This window comes from Melitaea cinxia, chromosome 3 (assembly GCF_905220565.1).
Source record: "Melitaea cinxia chromosome 3, ilMelCinx1.1, whole genome shotgun sequence".
Classification (NCBI taxonomy): domain Eukaryota; kingdom Metazoa; phylum Arthropoda; class Insecta; order Lepidoptera; family Nymphalidae; genus Melitaea; species Melitaea cinxia.
This window is the reverse complement of record NC_059396.1, coordinates 11903908-11923810: the sequence shown is the minus strand read 5'-3', so window position 1 is coordinate 11923810 and position 19903 is coordinate 11903908. Positions and strand designations below refer to the sequence as shown.

Below are 19903 nucleotides of genomic sequence, written 5' to 3'. Positions count from 1 at the left end.
ACTAAGGTGTAGAGTTTGTGAAGTTAGGGCTTGTAGAGTTAGGGCGTGTAGAGTTAGAAGCTTGGCTCTACATGAGATCTGATAACTTTTTGACAGTGCGAGCCATATGATCTCGTCTTGGCAACATTTTACATGAAAATGTTTTTGGTGGGATTTCACTTCTTTTTGTAAGTTGCTTATGACAATATTATAGTTGCGTTTTACCTCCGAGACATTTTATACCATAAATATTATCCAATCTTCACCATATTCGGTTTAAGCACGCTGTTTTTGATTTTATGTTGAACTGATATGCAAACGGTGATTTCCGCCAAAACTTAAATACCAAAATTACAAAATGTAAATTTTCGACATAAACTAATAACCGATTTTTATTTTTTATGTATTTTATTATTATTATTAATAACAAGGAGTCCCTATATCAATTTTCAGACCTCTAGCATCAAAATTTGCGGAAGTCTCATACAAACTTCCATCCCCTAGTTTAAGGGGTTGGGGGGTAAAAGTTCCAAGTTTTAGAATTTTTTTGTTGTTTGTGTACTAATACTAGCTTACGTACCAAATTTCAGCTTTCTGGGACTTCAGGAAGTACTCTAAGAATTTTGATGATCATCAGTGAGTGACGAAATCGGGGTTTTTTAGATATCAATAAAATCTAAAGTATAAGAGCTATGCAATTGAAACTTTATATGTTTAATAAGTCCACTATTGACACCATATTCCCAGAATTTTGTTTATCTGGCTTAATCCAAACCCAAGTTATGAGGGTTCAAAAAAACGACGAAGCACTTCGAGAAAAGATAGGTAGTGCTTTTCGTTTTTTTTTTTTTTTTTTTTTTTTTTGGTTCGTCTTGGCGGGGGCACTACCGTGCCCCCAGATCATTTATTGCTTTCTTCACATCCACAAAACCAAAGGGTTTTGAAATATTGTTCAGACTTAAAAACAGGCGCATTTTGAGTTTTGTCAAAATTTTTAATAATAGATACACTGTACTTCCGCCTCTGCTATAGAATATGTATATAATTTATTGTAAATTGGCTCAGTTAACCACTCAATGCTCATCGTATAAAAACCGTAGAATGTGGTAAGATGGTCCGGTCAAATTAGACCAAAAAATAAAAGTGAAGAATATCTATTGACCGAACTAAAGAGGTACATAAAATAAAACTAAACAAATTAACCATATTTGAATGTATATGGAAATATCTTGTAAAACAAATACAAAAGTATAGTGGCAGTGTAAAGACTAATTATTTGATAAAAATAAAAATATTAGAAAGCAAAAGAACACAATGTTTTCATATCAGTACATCGTTGTCACTTGGAGAAATTATAAAATATCACAAGAAGTACTATTTTATCATTCGATTTACAAATTCGTTTAAAATTATAATAATTTCTACGCTAGTAAATGAGTATCTACAATTCTTATAACTAATTTTTTTTTATTCGTAAAGTTGGCAACTCGGGTTTGTGACAAGAATGTATTTGCTCATTAGAATCGTCCTTGGAAGGAAACTTGGTGATTTTGTCTAGGTTGGAGTCTTATTGAGTTGCTATCGTCTTCATCACCATGTGAGGTTTCGTAACCTCTGTTGACCATTCCTCCGTTCGGTTCACCAAAAACGTCCTTTACGGATATATTGGCAGTCGAAGTACGGTGTCGAGGAGGAACTCCGTGGTTGTTATTTAACTGAAATTACAAGAAAAATGATAAAAAGATCCACAAAAAAAAAAAAACAATAAATGTATTTTGAATAATCATTACCATTCCAGTCACACCATACTCATTGTTAGCGCCAAGTGTTTGCATCTGTGACTTTCGCCGTTCGGCCATTACCGAGTTTCTTCTTGTTTCCAAAGCTTTAAGCGTTTCTCTTCGCAGTGTCATCTTGCGATTTAATACTGGAGTACCTAATTAGTTACAATCATGTTTCAGTTTATCTATCAAACCAAATTTGAAATAAAAGTAAATAATATATATTATAACCGCTCTGGTGTAGTAGTGCTTGCACCATTTACGCGCTTAAACGATTACGGTTTGCGGGTTCAATTTCCGCTCGTGACAGATATTTGTTTTTGTACAAATATTTCTTTCTGGTTTGCAAGTCTGTCCTTGTGGGTTTCCCCACTGTGCCTTGGAGAACACGTTACACACGTCGGTCCCATACATTACCATATACATCAGACAGCGATCATTACTCGTAGTAGGGAATATATCCGCCAACCCGCATCAGAATAGCGTGGTGGATTAAGCTCTGGTCTTTCTGCTACATAGAGAAAGAGGTCTATACCCAGCAGTGGGATAGTATAAGCTGAATCATAATAAATATTTAAAATTGAAGTAAGATATACCTGGGCCATCGTTGGCGTTCATATTAAAGAACCGTTTCTTGAAAGCGACGTCAAGAGTTCCAATGTTTCTCTTCTTTTGTCTTGCTTTCTCTAAGTTGTGAATTGTTTTCCGTCTACCCACGTTTTGCGGTCCCGATCCGGAATCATTATCATATTCGTCATCTAAACCATTTAGTTTTTGCAAATCTTTTACGATTGCTATAGCGTTTTTATCTAGTAATGCATCCTGAGATAAGTCTTCAGACTACGGAACAAAATACAATACTACGAATTTAGTGACATTGTTATAGAGTGAGATTTAACAAAAAAAAAACGTAATTCACTAAAAAGTTAAAGTTAGTAAAAAGATACATATATAATCTCACCTTCTTAGTACAGAACCAGTTTAGTTCAGTAGAAGCTAATATGTGTGAAAGAGTTCCAAACCTATGGAACAACATAGCAGTGAACTGAATGACCAAGATCAAAGCGAAGAAAAATACGAAAACTAGACCAATTGGTTCCAGTTGCAAGTATTCTTTTGATATAAGTACCTGAAAAATCCAGAGCATTATTATTTTTGCTTTAATCGTATGTTTTCATAACAATATTATGCATATAAAATAATAAAATGCTTTATATAAAATGCTAAATACACATCATAAATTTAAATATGAAAATATGTATGGCAAAAACTATGTTTGTTGCATAAATAACGAAATTAAAAATACAAGCGGCAAACATGATTTTTACACAATTACTAAATATTTAAAATATGCTTCGTGCAGTTCAATTAGGATGTAATGAACATGAACAAACATAGTGCTAAATGAATACGAAGTGTCTTAATGGAAATTTTTAAAAATATTACCGATAAACGTTATTCAGAAAAGTAAATAGTTGTAATGTTAAACAATTCACCAAATTATCAGTGATTGAATTTATGTACAGGAGTACCAGTGACTGTTAACGGACACAAGAAATTTAATAGAAGAAAATACCTTCACCTTAAAAGAAAGATAGATCATAACTCATAGGGTAGTGCAGTTATTATTAAGGGTTGGAAAAACGTCGCGACATAGAAACTATAATATTTCTTTTATTTATTGTCACCTATCAAATTTTGCATGCCGATTGAGATAATTTTAGCAGAACATAAAGTAACGTAGTGTACGTTACTAATTGTTTCTATGTAACTTATATTTTTAATTGAAATTAAACAGGAAAGGGGCCTCGGGTCCGTATTAGGAATTATGTGAAACATTTGTACTACATCCAAGTTTAGTCTTCGGTGTGGAAGATTTAGAATCTTCATGCTGGTGTGCCATCCCAAGACAGATCGGTTAGAAGGAGACCGTTAGACTCGTGAAGTGACACACATAGTTTGTAATATTTGGCAATACCTCGCCTGTTTCCTCGATGTACGTGATGTTGGTCTTTACGCCCAAAGGCCAAATCACGTGGAGTTGATCTTTGTTGAGTTGTAATAAAAATACTATCAATATAAATAAAGCATTGAACATGACAAATGCAAAAACTGACTTATTGCGAAGCTCTATTAAATCACGTGCAATTCGAGCCTGTAAAATTACATAGAAAAAAGCATTAATTTCATCGGCTTTCAATGGTGACTGAAATGTGACTGGGTGTTTTTACTGAGCACCACGTTCGCAAAAGGCTCGTGTCGTCGTTTCAAGTCATCATGGAAGGCTGATCTTTGGACACAGTCTAATCACACGTTACCTCTTGCGAAACCTCATCGTATGTTATATTAGTTTTGACTCCAAGTGGCCATTTAATATGAAGGTTGTCCTTGTTGAGTTGCAGCAAAAAAACAATGAGCACAAAAAGGGCATTAATCATTATGAAAGAGAATACCGATGAGTCTCTCAATTCTTTAAGATCCCTGGAAATACGTGCCTAAAATTCGGGGAGATTAGTAACATAAAGGTAATTACGGTTCGATTCATAAGCAGGGTATAGTACACAAGTAGCAATGATTTTATTACAATCAACTGTAAAAAAAAATTAAAAATTATGTTTTTATTTTCTTTTTCAAATAATTTGTAGTGAATATTGGTCGTAATATATTTTACCTGTTCCTCCTTGTTAGCGTCTATAGGATATAAATATTTATCAATAAGGTCCTTCCAAAACGATAATTCTGACTGGCTCAAAAAGTCAACTTCTCCTTTTTTTAAATCCGGGTCTTCAATCCAATAGGGGTTAATTAAGTCATCTCTTTTTTCCTAAAAGTGAGTCGATAAGTAATTTTTGTTATTCTAAGACATTAATAAACACTCAGTCATAAGTAAATTTTCGTACTCTTGGTACTGTAGACATTGTATCGGTTTCAGAATCGGAGTCATGTTCTTCTTCGCCTTCAGCCACGGTTATCAGCCCATCTCCATTAGTGCTACCTCTTAATCCAATAGACAGCTTACGTCCTCTTGATTGGCCATGTGGATCTAAAACTCTTTAAAACACAAACATATTTATTAAAATCTAATTTTAAACAACTAATAAACAAATTAAATTATTTTTTCTTATACAAAAACTACTACTTCTTTTCTTTTACTTTTGTACTATTTTTCCTTAAATAAATTATTTAAATTTAAAACTGACCTTTCTACGTTCTCTAATTTTTTTTCTAACTTCTCAAGAGTTGATGTAATATGCATAAGCTGCACTTTCTCTTCGTTTCCTTTAGGATGCGTACACAGCAAACACTTAAATAACCCAGCAAATGAAAACTCAATGGAACCCTCTTCTTCTTCGCTATTTACTCCAGGTAGGAATCCCAAGAGAGACTTTTGTTTAGCTTTTTTCTTTGCCTCCTCTGCGTCTTTCTTTTCTTGTTCTATTTCCTACAAAAATTGTTTTTATTTAATAAAATCCATTGACAGCATGAAAGCAATAAATTAAGTATAGTATATATTTTTACCTTTTTAGTTTTTTTCGTTTGAACTTCTCTCGTACCCCAGGATACTACGTTAAGATTAATGACCGAATACAAAATCAATAGCAAGTACATAGACGGAATGGAAAGGAGATATATTATGCCTGGAACTATACACCAAAACTCTTGCGGATGCAAACAGGCTGCTATGAAAAAGGAACTTGAAAGTGATATCAAGAAAATTGCCGAAGGTGATCCTATTCCGTCCTCTCCCAATTGTAGAGCCGTACCGACGATTACAGCCATCATTATCATAGCATATGCAGTTGATAATATTTGCGCAACCAGCAACTGAAATTTAAAGTATTAACATTTTAAGAGAGCTCAATGACGCGAAAAAATTAATGATTTATCATTGTAACTTAGATAGTTTTTTTTACCTGATATTCTGATTTCATCGTAAAACAAACAAACATAAAAATAGCAATAGGGTATAAATTGTATTCGAATGAAGTCCAATTATCAATTCTAAAAGCGGCGACGAAAGCACCCACCAACATAAGAAATATAGTACCGGGTCCAAGGATCGTACCACCCATTAACATCATCTGCAATTCAAAATAAAATTTAAAAGTAAGTTTTTAACCATAAAATTGATAATATTTTTATATAAATATAATAATTTACCTGATAGGCAATATAGGGTGTTGAGATATTGTCGTTAATTTTAATAGTATGTTTGTAATCCGCAAGCAAGTCCATAATGTTGGCAATAGTAGAAGGTACCCAACGACGACGTTGATTGTAAAACTCGTTGAAACCTTCAGGACAGTGTGTGTAGGCATCGGAAGCAGCTGAATATTCTACTCGATAGCCTCTTTGCAACAAAAGCGTACAGAGCCAACGATCTTCTCCTGTGAACAAAAAAAGTATTTAACATTATTCTTATGTTAAGATAGTAAACAACTTTTCGGACGGTAAACCGAATAGGCCTGGGGGATTCTAGTATTAATACGTGATATAAATTTTAATAGACTTGGCAACCTATGATCACTACAAAGATTTATCGTAAATATAACAAATTGACTTTAATGTTACGGAGGTGTTACTTTAAACTTACCTTGATCGTATTGCACGTAATGCCGAGCTTCGTCAGATCTTAAGGTATATTTCTTCATAACGTTGTCGTCCATAAGAGCTTTTCCTCTGAAGAGGGAGAAACATCCAGGACTACAAAGTACGCATCCAATCATGTGTTCAGTTGCCTTTTGCAGCCAATGACCAATAGCATACTCAAACATTTGATACCATACCATGGGACCTTGGCAAATAAAAAGAAATGACATAAAAGCGTTGAAAAGAAAAACCATATAGTAGATATAGAATAAACAATTACCAGAGCCAACAGGGTGAATACGGCCACAGGCTGCGCCTAAGTTTTTGTTTTTCTTCATTAAATCGATAAGTAATCTTACAGCGTGTGGTTGAAAATCGATATCTCCGTCAAGTGTAAGTAGGTACGTATTTTCAGCCATCACTTCTTTACGGTCTACTGATATCGGTAATTCCATGAGACGATGTCCGAGAAGGTAGTACATGTACATTACCTACAAAAAACTTTTACTTAATCACATTTACAATGGATGTAACTGATTTAGTTGACTTTATCTTCTAATAATCTTTGGATAAAAATATATATTCGTATTTCAAATAAGCCGTGCCATTAATCTCAGCTCATATTACCTGTGACCAACGTTTTCTGTGACGAATTTTTGCCTTATCTTTCAAATGACAAATCATTTTAGTTTTTCCTGGTAGCACCCATGATAGTCTTCCTCCGTAAGGAGCAGGATATTTTTTCGGTGGTCGAACTCGAATAATCGTTTGATGAACTTCGGACGCAGCTTCATCTATTGTGTCCACAAGAAGTTTAACGAAACGATTCACTTGAGAATCGTCGTCACTGTGATCAGATATTTCGAAAGCGTCATCCAAGAAAATGTGAGCTGAAAATACAAATAAAAATACAATTTCATATTTATCTCAAACGCAATACTAAGTCTACTAGATTTTTTATTAAATAAAATTTAGTGAAAAGGTGATTAATATTAATTTATAAAAAAAGTATGAAAACGTAAAATTAGATTATTTTGAATTAATTATCAAAGGAATTATATCTTACTTTCAAATTCATAGTAATCCGGATCGACAACACGTAAATACTTCTGGGCTACCCGCCGAGCGCATTGGTCTTCATCTAATCGTAGAATAGACTTCAAGAACTCCATCATTTCGTCTTTAGTTTCGTGCCACATAGTAGCGCAACTGTATATTCTTGTAATTTGGTCCGATGACTTAATTGTTTTTGGAGAGGAACCAGTATTATCGGTATGTACGGAAATGGTTTCATAATATTCATCGCCTTTCTCTTTTTCTATTTCAGCAAGATCCTAAAACACACATACAATCATTTTAGGGTTAACATCCAATAATTTTAAGGTTTTTCGTACTACTAAACAGTATTTAGCAAAATAATAGTGAACAGAATACAATAGGATAAAATTGTACCTCCGTTTTTACATCTTTTTGATCGTCTCTTTTTCGATTGAGGGCCATACTTTGATCTATTAAAAGTCCGTTATACATTGGAAGAATGAACAATTTTTCTGTAGACGCTAGACGTTCCGCTTTAGGAGTCCAAATATGTATTGTGATCCACGTTTGAGAAAGTAGCCACAACAACCAGATCCACGCCATTTGACGAGAAATAAAGTCACTGAGTGAAAATACTAGAGAAAAAAAAAAACAATAATAATTAGAAAATTGTGTGTAGTCCAATACTATAATGAAAAAAATAATAATGATATTCTGTTATTACCTGAAGGACTCTCAAAAAATAGATAGTCTGGCACTGTTCCATGGAATATACAGTTGTCGCCATTACGTAGACCACATGCCGCGATTAACAAATTCACGACCACGGGTATCACAAGGTTAATAGGAAAAGCGTAACTGAAACCTTGAATAACAATTTTGCAAGCGAACTTTCCAAATATATAACATAAATACGCAGCAAATATTTGAATGAGTAGAACGTAAAAAGCTGATTTATACACAGCTGCAACTTCAACCGAATCTCCTGTAAGAGTAGCGTTTGCCAGATCCGGTATCGTTGTACTACCGAGTTGAATTTGCACCTAAAATATAATATTGAGCTGTTATTTCGAAAGTAGTGAACAAACATATCAGTTTTAATAGTATTTTTTAAAATATTTATTATTTTTAATTTCTACTATATGCTTAAAACTTTAAATTAGGTTTAATCGTTATATGAATTATAATCATATTAGAACACTAGTTATAAGGTTACTTAAAAATATTTCTTGTTTACCTCTTCTACAACAATATTGTGAGGTCCAAAGCCAGGATTAAATAGTTGGAAAAACATTGCTGGATCGTCACCCTCAATCCATATTCCTAAGAGGATGCACATGAGAAACAGAAGAATTTTCCAAAGAGACATGAAACGATACGTGTAGTAACGTGTGTGATTAAGTTCCTCTTTTAACCTTGCCAAACTCTTAATAATGCCTAAAAAATAAACAAAGGTTTTATTTCCATGTCCTTTTGTAGAAGGTTTGCCGTATGAGCTGAATGTATGGGCTCTATTAGGAAGATAATTGTCTGTTTTACTCTTAACTCATAAATCGATATCTTGAAAACCTTGAGATTTCATATTGAGTGTAATTGATAAATATTCAAATATTTTGCTTCTCTCACCATGTAAGGCAGTTAGGTCTGCTAATTAATTAAAATAAATTAAATTAAAATATTGCAATTAATAATCTATTATTATAATTTTTTAACTATTATCTAACTAATTTAGATTTTTGTTTAGTTATAAATATTAAATAAATACAATTGTTATTTCTTACCAATCGGACTTTGACGGTTTACGTAGTTTTCCCACCATCCTAAAGATATACAAAGTGCGGCAACCGGTATAAGCCAAAGGACAGGTTTGTTTTCTAACAGCGGCCAGACAATAAAACCAGTGATCTGTGCGACAATAGCTGCCATATCAACGATAACTTTTACAAATCGCTTCGAGTCTCTAGAATTCCGAGAAAGCAAACCAAGAATTGCAGGCACAATACAAAGACAGTTTGTTATCATAGCGCCTTTAACCACATCCAATTCAGGGAGTATTACAAAGAATAGTAATCCCATTCCGATGGTATGCAATGATTCGGCAATAAAAACCTGCAATTTAAAATATTCAAGTTTATTTTTGTGTAGAAACATATTTAAGTAATTTAAGCTATTGGATGTATTGTACCAACTATAAAAAATATTTATAACATTATAAAACATTTTGGGATTAATTCGTTAATAAACTTACCACTATGAATTGAATGCTGGTCGGTGTCCGAGAAGATTTGAAAAAACATATTCTAACTGAGCGTATTAGAGTTCCTATTTCCGGGATGGCAAATGCTGCTAGGACCGCCCACATCCACGCTACTCGCTCTTCATCCGGAAGTGAAACTATAAATTGTTTATCTCTACCTGAAATCACAAAGTATTTTCTTAGTAACGTCGTAACGAAGAACCGCTAACCACATAAATGGAATCAGCTCAAAAATTCTACTACTATTAGAAGTACTCGTAGGTACATGTACCATGTTAGATAGCAGATGGACTCACCTAAATTCTTATTACAATACGCAAGTCTTTTATCTTTTTTTAGTTGTGAAGTCATGAACAGTACCGTGCCCTTGGCTATAACGCCAGATGCCAAAACTACTACGAAGGTAAGAGTATATGCCAAAACTTTGAGTATTCTCACAGTAAATTCTAAACATTTTTGACTTTCCATAGACCCACTGTCCTGCTTCGGTGGAAACTCTCTGAAAACGTCCCATCCTTTTGTTTCTTGTACGGTTCTTTGACTGAAACCAGAGAAATTATCTTATTATAGTATAAACAACGGTAAATTTTCACCACAATATTCAATTAATAATATTAAAATGAAATTATTTGTTATTAAAACAAGTAATTTTATGAAAAATAAATTTAGAGCTGATATTTTTGAATAATTTAATGACAGCTATACGCTTCGTTTATATATATAACTAGCTGACCCAGCAATCATGTTTTTCCATATACCAATATTATAAACCCCCTTCCCCTTCTCCCCTTCTTTTTATACCTTAGGGTTATGAAAATAGATGTTGGCTGATTCTCAGACCTTCCCGGTATGCACACAAAATTTCATAAAAATCGGTGCAAGCGTTTCGGAGGAGTATTTTAACTAACATTGTGACACGAGAATTTTATATATAAGATAAGCTGCTTTAAAAATCTAAATTATGAATGGTCCAGTTATAATATATCTCAGTACAAATCAAGGGTAAATGCAATTGAAACTAAACAGGGCGATGTACCTTTAAGCCGTTTTGTTTTATGTCCGGACAATATAATTATGTGATTTTCTTCTGCTGATATCAATCAGTGTCGTGTCCTAAACAATTTGATATATTTTACATATCTATAACATCGTTCTGGTGTACGCTCACATACCGATTTTTGCGGGTTAAATTTTCGGTTAGGATGGATATTTGTATGTGTCTGTTATTGTGGGTGTGCCTCGGAGAGCACGTTAAGCAGTTGGTCCCTGTTGTTATCATAGACACCTGATAGCAATCGTTACTAATAGTATGGAATATATCCGCCAAGCCGCAATGGAGCAAGCTCGAATGTTTCTCCTACATGGAGAAGGAGACCTATGCCTGGCAGTGGGATGTTACAGACTGAATCGTATAAGTATATCTATTAAAATGAAAGAACATTCGTAATAGTTGTAACTTGTGCTACTGCTATAAAAATAACTGTTGAATAAAGAAATGTAGATATTTTTTAAGTTAGATACGGCGCTTATTGTTTAATTAATTTTATATAGACAATTCATCCCCTGAATAGTTTTGCTAATAAGTAAATAAGTTGCACTAGTAGTTTTCTTTTATTTCTCGTATGATACATGTACTTTTCTAGATTTGACGTGTCTATGTGGCGTTCACATTAAATCAAGAAAAACAACTTTCACACGCGACCAACACGAGACAATATTCTGTCGCGTTTTTATTGACACATTTTTATTCACTTCCTTCCTGAAAATATCCGCGTTATGACCTCATTTTATTTCAATTTTATATATATTTAAAATTTGATTATATATATATATATATATATATATATATATATATATATATATATATATATATATATTGTGAAGAGTATCCCATATTGACAAAATTTTATTTTTTAGCATTAGCATTTTTATAATATTAAAATATGCATTACATATGAAGGACTTTTTCTATAAAGGCAGCACATATATTTTCTATAACGTATTAATTCATCCTTATTTTTCATCATTCATCCTTCTTATTTCTGACAAAGTCACTGCTGATTTATCAAAATCAAATTACAATTTTCCAATTTATGAAGATCGACCATTGAGTAAACGTTATTCCAGGCAAACGTTTATAATATATAATAGATTAATTCATAATATATTAATTCATATATATTCTCTTATATATTCTCTTCTTTCTCAAATTATCTTCTTTCTTATCTTAAATATCTTTAAGATAAGAAAGAAGATGTAATTTGTATCAAGACAGATTAATTCATAATATTAAATTGTTATAAAACTAGTAGTATAATTATTTTCGTTTAGGAACACGACAAGTTGTAACAATACCTGGTAGTTTCGACACCACGTTCTTGCTAGCCACTGTTGTGTCAGGGGGTTTACGTAAGGTATGAGCGGGTAATGTATAATTTTTATACTGAGAATGTAGCAATGCGAATTTTTTTTGCTTATTGTTTGCTATTTTAAACTCTCTTATTTATTCAATTATTATTTTTTAAATATTTTCTTAGGTCTTAATAGAAACACTAATAGAATCGTAATAAAGAAATTAAACTCAATCAGTTTTATTAAATAAAGTTAAAAAAAAAAAACATATTTTCTTTTATTCATTCTTAATGGAAAGAAGTGTAGTGTAGTTGCTAATATTAGAAAGTTATAACGTGAAGTATGGCCCGCCTTTTAATGTTCTCATAACGCTTTCTCATTAGTAGGACACATCGATATCTACTCATATACTAATTTGACATCTAAATTATTATCAAAACAAGAATCTATAAATTCATTATGTATAAAACTATTAACACAGGTGTTAGCCTATAAGTGGTTGTTGCACTTGTGCTATGTATTAATTATATTTAAATGTTAAATGTCTGTGAATCAGTGTAAACAACTGTTGGCTAACCTAATAAATAAAATAAAATAAATAAATAAAACACATCAATAGAAAGTATATCATTATCTTAACAAACCTGTAAATACTACAATAGTTGCTGTAAATTGAATTATTATTATTAGCCACATAAACGGGTTCCGTGTCTACAAAATCTTGTCTCTCGTAATAAATCTTTCGATCTTGGTCACTCATTTTTTTGCATCACTGTACCGTAATAGAGTAAACACTATTATCGCACATCACTGGTTATATCACAATAGAAAGGAATTTAAATGAGCTCAGAGCAGGGAATAAGTCCTATCTGTTCGAATATTATTTAATAACTCATTGTTTCAATCAATCGAGGACGGCCAACGGTGCGATCGCAATAGCTACTGTTGGTGGCGGCACGCGCCTACCAAAGAAATCATTGTGCTGTATCACTGGACAAAATAGGAATATTAATTTCGATATTCGCAAACGAAATGAATATAAATTACATATTCTTATAGTTTCAGATGACAAACATTTTATATTACATTTCACAGGTGATATTCTATTTCAATAATATATTTGCTGTAGAGTTTTACTCGGATATACTACTTACATACAGTAGTTACCTACTAACTCTTTGAATAAATCTAATAACTTAACGATATTTGTAATAGGTATAATAAGTTTAATGATATAACTTAATCCGAAATAAATAGAACGCAACTATTGTTTGTTTTATTTACTTTGTTTTGCAATTTTTAAATAACGGATTCACTTTTAAGAAAATTTATATATGCATTATTTGAAAACATAAATACAATTCCATAATCTTGCGACGAAAACTAATTAAGAAAATAGTACCTGTATTTTTACATCCTCAAGTTTTAAATTGTTAATTTACTTTTTATTATAGCATATTTCAGACAATATTAGTCCGCATCTCATAAGGAAGTTCATGCGTCCGCATCTGCTATTTTTTAAATATTTAATTACAGTAAACAAAAATTTAAAAAAAAAATAATAATATTATGTCTGGCAACTTCTGAGTTCTTCGTTCTGCAGTAGTGCGCGGGCAAAATTACATCGCCTCGTTAATTATATTATTATTACTATCGCGTACATCTGACGTAGGTATATGTGGTCCTACGTGGAAGAAAGTAGCTGTCGAGAAATTTGAAACTATTTCGTAATATTTTAAATAATGTACGATAATTATGTATAAATAACATTATCATATAATAGTAAGATTAATTTCAATAACTCGGTGACCACAGGTACGTAAATTAATTAATTGTCAATAAGCCTACTGGCAAAACTCTCATAGAGTAGTTTATTGAAGTTAAAGAATATTTAAAAGTTTGTTGAAGTATAAGAAGCTGTAAAGGAAGTATAAGAATTAGATACTTTGTTATTTTTCACTCACTTCAACCTATGGCAGTCCACTGTTGGACCTCCTCAAGTTCGCGCCAAAAATGGCGTGAACTCATATGTGTTGCCCATAGTCACCATGCTGGGCAGGCGGGTTGGTGACCGTAGGGCTGGCTTTGTCGCACCGAAGACGCTGCTGCCCGTCTTCGGCCTGTGTGTTTCAAAGCCAGCAGTTGGATGATTATCCCGCCATCGGTCGGCTTTTTAAGTTTAAATGTGGTAGTGGAACTGTGTTATCACTTAGTCGCCTCTTACGACACCCATGGAAACAGAGGGGGTGGCTATATTCTGTACTTCCGTAACCACACAGCACACTGTTACGAGTATTTCTATCACAAACGAATGTAGCGAATACGAGTTTTTATTGCGATGATTTTATTTTCCTATAAATTTATTTATAATCAATATTATAATTACAATAAAAACAAAACTTGACCTTTTAAATATCACGATTCTGACTGTTGCTTCGTATTTGTACAGGTTTGTGCCGATGTGTATATAATAATCTTTATTTTTAAAGTTATAAAGCATAACATTTCATATGCTTTTGTAATTAAATGAACAAAATATCTCTCAATTTACATTTTGAAGAATAGAACATTTGCAGAATTTATCCAATTAGGTAACATCATACCTATTTAATAAAAATTAAGCATGTTAAAGATAACTAATAAAATTTTCTACTAATATTTTAGGGATTCATTAAATAAAAGGAAAACAATTCATAAAATTTCATTATTATGAGAAGATACGTTCAAGTGGGAAAGTCGTTAGTATGCGAAACACCTTGCCCAAATTCATGCCCCAGTCCAACGGTCAATGACCATGTCATAAAGAGATTCGTGCACTTACATGTTATAATGATTCACTTCCCACAACATATTTAATCTTAAGAATAATATGAGATGGCTTCCTAAATTGATGAAAAACTCAAACAGTTAATGTTATTAAAATAATAAAACACATTTTTATCGATACATATGAGCTAGTCGAACCCGTTTCTACATATTATCCGCCTCACGTACGACCCCGTACCCGTTGGCTACGGTCTACCAGACAAAAGCTTTAAATAAAAACATTCATAGAATTGTAACCTTTATTTACTTTTAAGTATATATCTATTTTCTGTGACTAAATTCCTATTACATCGAATATTGAAGTTCTGTTGAAAAAATTAATTGAAATCTAATATTTTTATACGCGTTGTAAGTATACGTACATGTTTGTTTCTTTGAGTTATTAATTACATTCGTTTATCCGCAGTTTTTTTTTCCTGTGTGCATTGTTTTCTAAGTACATAAGTCAACTGCTATTATAAATTACTAAGCCATTAGTCTTTGAAGGAAGAAGTGGGGCGCAAAAATGTGGCGCACTCGATCGAAAGTTGTGTCGTCAGAGTTGACAACCTTGGCATTTGAGCGGGTTCCGGCACGGACCGCGACGGCTGATCGCAAGCGACCTATAGCTGAACACTAAATGTATCTTTTTACGACTGCCCACCAATAATTTGCATTATTATGATTTGTTTCTTCAATATGTATAGCTTATTAGTCCATAGACAATACCATAGTAAAACTCTAAGCAAACCTTCTGTCTCTTTTCTCATACTTAACTTCTATCTTTTTGTCCGCAACGCATAAATAAACCTATGATGTCTATTATTTTTGCTGACTCATCATCATCATTATCATTACATCAGCCTTTCGCAGTCCACTCAACAGAGTGTAAATTTAGTGTCCTTTAAAAGTCAAAAATTTGTGTTAACAATAAGAAATTTAATTACGTGTAGTACGTAAGTAATATGATAGTGTCAATAAAGAAATAATTAATCTTTCACTTAGTAGCTTATGTGAATTCAATTTTCTTTTATCTTAAAATTTTATTTTAATCTATTAACTTTTTTCATTACTCCTATATATTACTTATTAAAAATACTTAATTAGTTGTTTTATTGCATTATTTTTATTAAGATACTTAAGAGATCAGTCATTGGGAATAACACTCCTTCGCTCTGACTCGATGCTCAATTATAAGACTCCTAGTTGAGTCATATCAAACAAATGTTTATTTTACATTATACGAACGAAATAAATAATTTCTTACTACTCAGTTGAAACAATTCTCTCAAATTACTATAAAAATAATTTCCATAGTTTTTTTGGCGTTAATTAAAAATATATATTTAACTAATATTAATTTTACGAAAAGTAATATTGACGCGTATCAACAACCTCATCGCGTATCTCCCTCACCTCAGTCAATACAATGATTCATCTCTTAGCCATTTACGAAAGAAACGGATCTGCAGACTACATGCTGAAATTACATAAAAAAATAAAAACTTTCTAATTTATTTCAAGTCACGAAATTCGTTAAAATTATTTGTTTTCCTAAATACCTCAATGTAAACTTTATGGTATCTTTAGATTTTAATAAACGAAAATTGGATGCAAATTATCGTTTATTTTTTTTATAATTTGAAGTAAAACTTTATTGCAATAAAATTTGACTTAAGAAAACATACGTTTTTTTGTTGTTTTTTTTACACAACTCTTGAAAAGTTAACGTTGACATTACAGCGACTGTTTGTCTGCGTGACTGTAAACTACAAAGCGAATGTGATGATATCATACATTTGGTGCTATGTTAATTTAAACAAGACTATCGTGAATTGGAAAACACCTGGAATTACAACCTTGAGTTAAAACATGCACTCTACACGATTGTTGCTAGATATGTCATTCTACAAATTAAAAGTTTCTTTGTTTGCACGTGAACAAAGACAAAAAAAGTCAACAATAATAAATTTTGTTAATATTGACATTTGATTTAGTTGATAGGCTGAGTCATTTTATTGAAGTAAAAACAAAATGAGTTTCTTAAAATAGTCAGTCATAAGTTTTCGAATATTAATTTACGCGAGTACTAAGAAATATCCAAACATTGGAGATCTGCGCTTGAGTCATTCTTAATATATGCTTATCAGTATAAATTAAAGTTTAACTAAACCCGTTATAAAGCTTGTAAAATATAACTGCTTATATTGAAACCTCGTTATTTTGAATAAGATGACAAATTCTAATGTTTAATGCATTGACATTCGCTCTGTTGGTCTTTGTTTTCTTTGTCTTTTTTATTTAAAACCTAAGTTTTTTTTCTTATTATTATACAGACTTTGACTACAAGAAACGTTTATTTACATTGCTTTTATTCATATAAATAAATATCTTAGGCTACAAGTTAATAAAAGTTTGTAATCTAAGATAAACGAATCAAGTCCTACATTATCGATTTTCGGTTATATTATTAAACTAGCTGTGCCCGCAACTTCGTTCGCGTGGAATTAAACAAAAAAGTTATTGTTCAGTTCGCAGAGTTATTAAATAAAAGAATTTCTAAAATAAAATGAGCCTCAATTACTTCTTACTACATCAGCTATCTGCCAGTGAAAGTCCCGTCAAAATCGTTTCAGCTGTTTCAGAGATTAGCCGGAACAAACAGACAGACAGACAGACAAAAATTGTAAAAATAATGTTATTTTGGTATATGTACCGTGTATCATCCATATGCATTTAATAAACAACGGTTATTTTAAGATTACACACAGACACCCCATTTTTATTTATTTGTATAGATGTGATTATGTTACGTTGCTAAGTGATGCTAATAATAATTTTTTAAATTAGAGTAATATAAGAAACTCTTAAAACGCTATTTTGTAACGCGCTTTAGATGAGTTGTGACACCTATTTTAAGACAATAGTCGTTTTCACAAGGCATAATAAAGTTCCATTCCAAACGATTCAATTACAGTAAATTAAAATATACAAACCTTCCTCCATAAGTGTCGTTTGCAAGGGGTAAGAGCTCGTCATCGGAATTGTCGCTCGTCTCTTCACGCCGCGACTTCCCCCCCGAAGTCGCCATGTTTTATTAATACCTGAAATTTTTAGGAAGATAATGTTTATTCTTTACATATTATTTATTATGCTTGTTCATTACATTATATTTATTTGAAATACAATTGTTTTATAAACAACATTTAGACGATTTATAAAATGGAATAAGAAAATAAAAGGTTCAAATATATAACTCTGACTTTGATAATATTTTATTTAATAATAAAAACAAAAACTATATTTATAAGTTAGCAAAATTCTACTACGCAAGTGTTAATTAGTAGATTAAAGTTCATAAAAACAACATTGTTTAAAATTGGCTTAGCTTGCGTTGAAGTCTTTTGTAGCGTTCGATAGGTTCGGTATATAGTTACATATGTAACTCGTTTGTAAGGGACGGTATTAGTATTTCCTTTATTAATAATACGACTTACACTTTAATTATTTTAATATACTTTTTGGTAACTAATGACCCTCTAATATATTTTATATATTTTTTTAATACGACATAATAATTAAAGTTGCGTTTAGAGTCTATATAATTAATAAAATATTTCTGCAAAAAGTCATTTGATATGCCTTTTATAACGAATAAAAAAAAAGGAATGATCACATATATTTTTCCCTTAATTCTACCAATATAATGTAATATAAGCTTCAATGTTATCACAAAGTAAGTTTGCTTTTAATCGGTGCATTTGAGTGCTTAAATTTAAAGTCATGTGTCATTAATAGAAACATTATTTTTAATTTCTTCAATAAATAAATAAAAAATCCAAAAAGCCAATTGAAATATTTTTATTCTACGTGTATAAAATAAAAAAAAAACTGTAATATTGTTCTTTACTCCACAAAAATAAGTTACACCAGGAACTCATAAATTTAAATATTAATTCATTTATTTTTATCAACACAAAATCATTTCCCAATACTGCCTTTAGCCCAATGGTTCAGTTTTTGAACGACATGAACCTTTTCCCGTGAGCGGCCTTGTCGGTCATTCGTCTTTACTTAGCAGTAAATTATCAATATATTTCTGCACTTAATATCAATATATTGTTAAAAGGTTATAGTTTTCAATAAATAATAAAAAAGTGAAATACATAATATTTTTTACCCATTATATAACTTAATATGAGTTATAAAATAATGCAAACCGCTGGTCATTTTAGTTACAAAGAGTGTTACACAAGAATAAGTTTAATGTAATGAAATTATTACTGAAAATGTTAAATGGTTGGTTAATGTTTAAGTGACTTTAGTTATATGCTAAAAAATATTTTCATAACTTAATTAAGAATTACTAAACAACGTTTACGACCTGATAAAAAAAAAAAAAAAACTTTTTAGTAAAACCACACATATTGAAAAAAAAACTTGGTTTTAAAGGCATATTATTGTTTATACAAAAAAGAAAAAAATACAAAGATAAAAGTAAACAAATATAAAAAGAATAAAAATAAAATTAAACACTTAAAACGCAATTTTTTGTTCACTTTTAAAAATATTTTTGACATTTTTCTTTTTTTTTTCAAATATTTCATATATAAATTTTGCAACAAAATTTTAGTTTTCATATATAACGTAACTTTAATACGAAATACTATTAAATAAATATCTTTGCAATGTTTCATTGGTACTAGGAGTAAATGCATTGGTTGGAGTTGGAGGCGGAGGGCATCGACGGCCGCAAGGTCAGCGACTTCCGCGCCTCCAAGCCAGTAACATAGCTTCTAGTCTGTTTTGATCTTTTGAAATAAAGAAAAAGTAATGCAACTTTTGTGACATTTGTTTGTGACATTTTAGCAATAACATTAATTCCGGATTCTTTTTATAGTAAACGACGGTAAGGATGCATCAATATTTAAGGTTAATAGCGTTGTAGCTTATGTTTTTTTTATAGAAGTATAGACATATTGTAGCTTAGATTAATGATATATAGCAACATATTATTCTGTACAACAATGCATTACTATAATTACTTATATCACTTACACCGACATCGTTGAAGTAGACAGATAAAGTTTTAATTCATGAG

At 31.4% G+C, this 19903-nt stretch overlaps 1 protein-coding gene across 2 annotated transcripts; it reads right to left on the bottom strand.

The window, feature by feature from the left end:
- Positions 1-1177: 1177 nt before the first annotated feature.
- Positions 1178-17893, bottom strand: LOC123669482 (chitin synthase chs-2). 2 transcript variants are annotated; one of them, XM_045603090.1, is made up of 22 exons: positions 17799-17893; positions 9942-10186; positions 9637-9803; positions 9170-9497; positions 8626-8825; positions 8113-8431; positions 7803-8023; positions 7417-7684; positions 6978-7240; positions 6631-6841; positions 6355-6555; positions 5922-6148; positions 5675-5842; positions 5280-5585; positions 4961-5202; positions 4661-4811; positions 4432-4584; positions 4079-4255; positions 2722-2889; positions 2357-2600; positions 1770-1915; positions 1178-1694 (listed from the first exon to the last, which is right to left on the bottom strand). In XM_045603090.1, the coding sequence occupies exons 1-22, from the start codon at positions 17891-17893 to the stop codon at positions 1497-1499; spliced, it is 4698 nt and encodes a 1565-aa protein (XP_045459046.1). In that variant the 3' UTR covers positions 1178-1496. The 2 variants fall into 2 exon arrangements, with proteins under 2 accessions (XP_045459046.1, XP_045459045.1); XM_045603089.1 differs by lacking the exon at positions 4079-4255 and adding an exon at positions 3739-3915.
- Positions 17894-19903: the final 2010 nt, after the last annotated feature.

What these genes read in the sequence shown, in the direction of transcription:
- LOC123669482 (XM_045603090.1), bottom strand. Translation starts at nt 17,893, where the DNA reads ATGGCGACTTCGGGGGGGAAGTCGCGGCGTGAAGAGACGAGCGACAAT. An exon ending in GTATTGTAATAAGAATTTAG is followed by an intron (nt 9,804 to 9,941) that starts GTGAGTCCATCT and finishes TTGTGATTTCAG; the next exon opens with GTAGAGATAAACAATTTATA. An exon ending in AGTATGGTGTGACTGGAATG is followed by an intron (nt 1,695 to 1,769) that starts GTAATGATTATT and finishes TTGTAATTTCAG; the next exon opens with TTAAATAACAACCACGGAGT.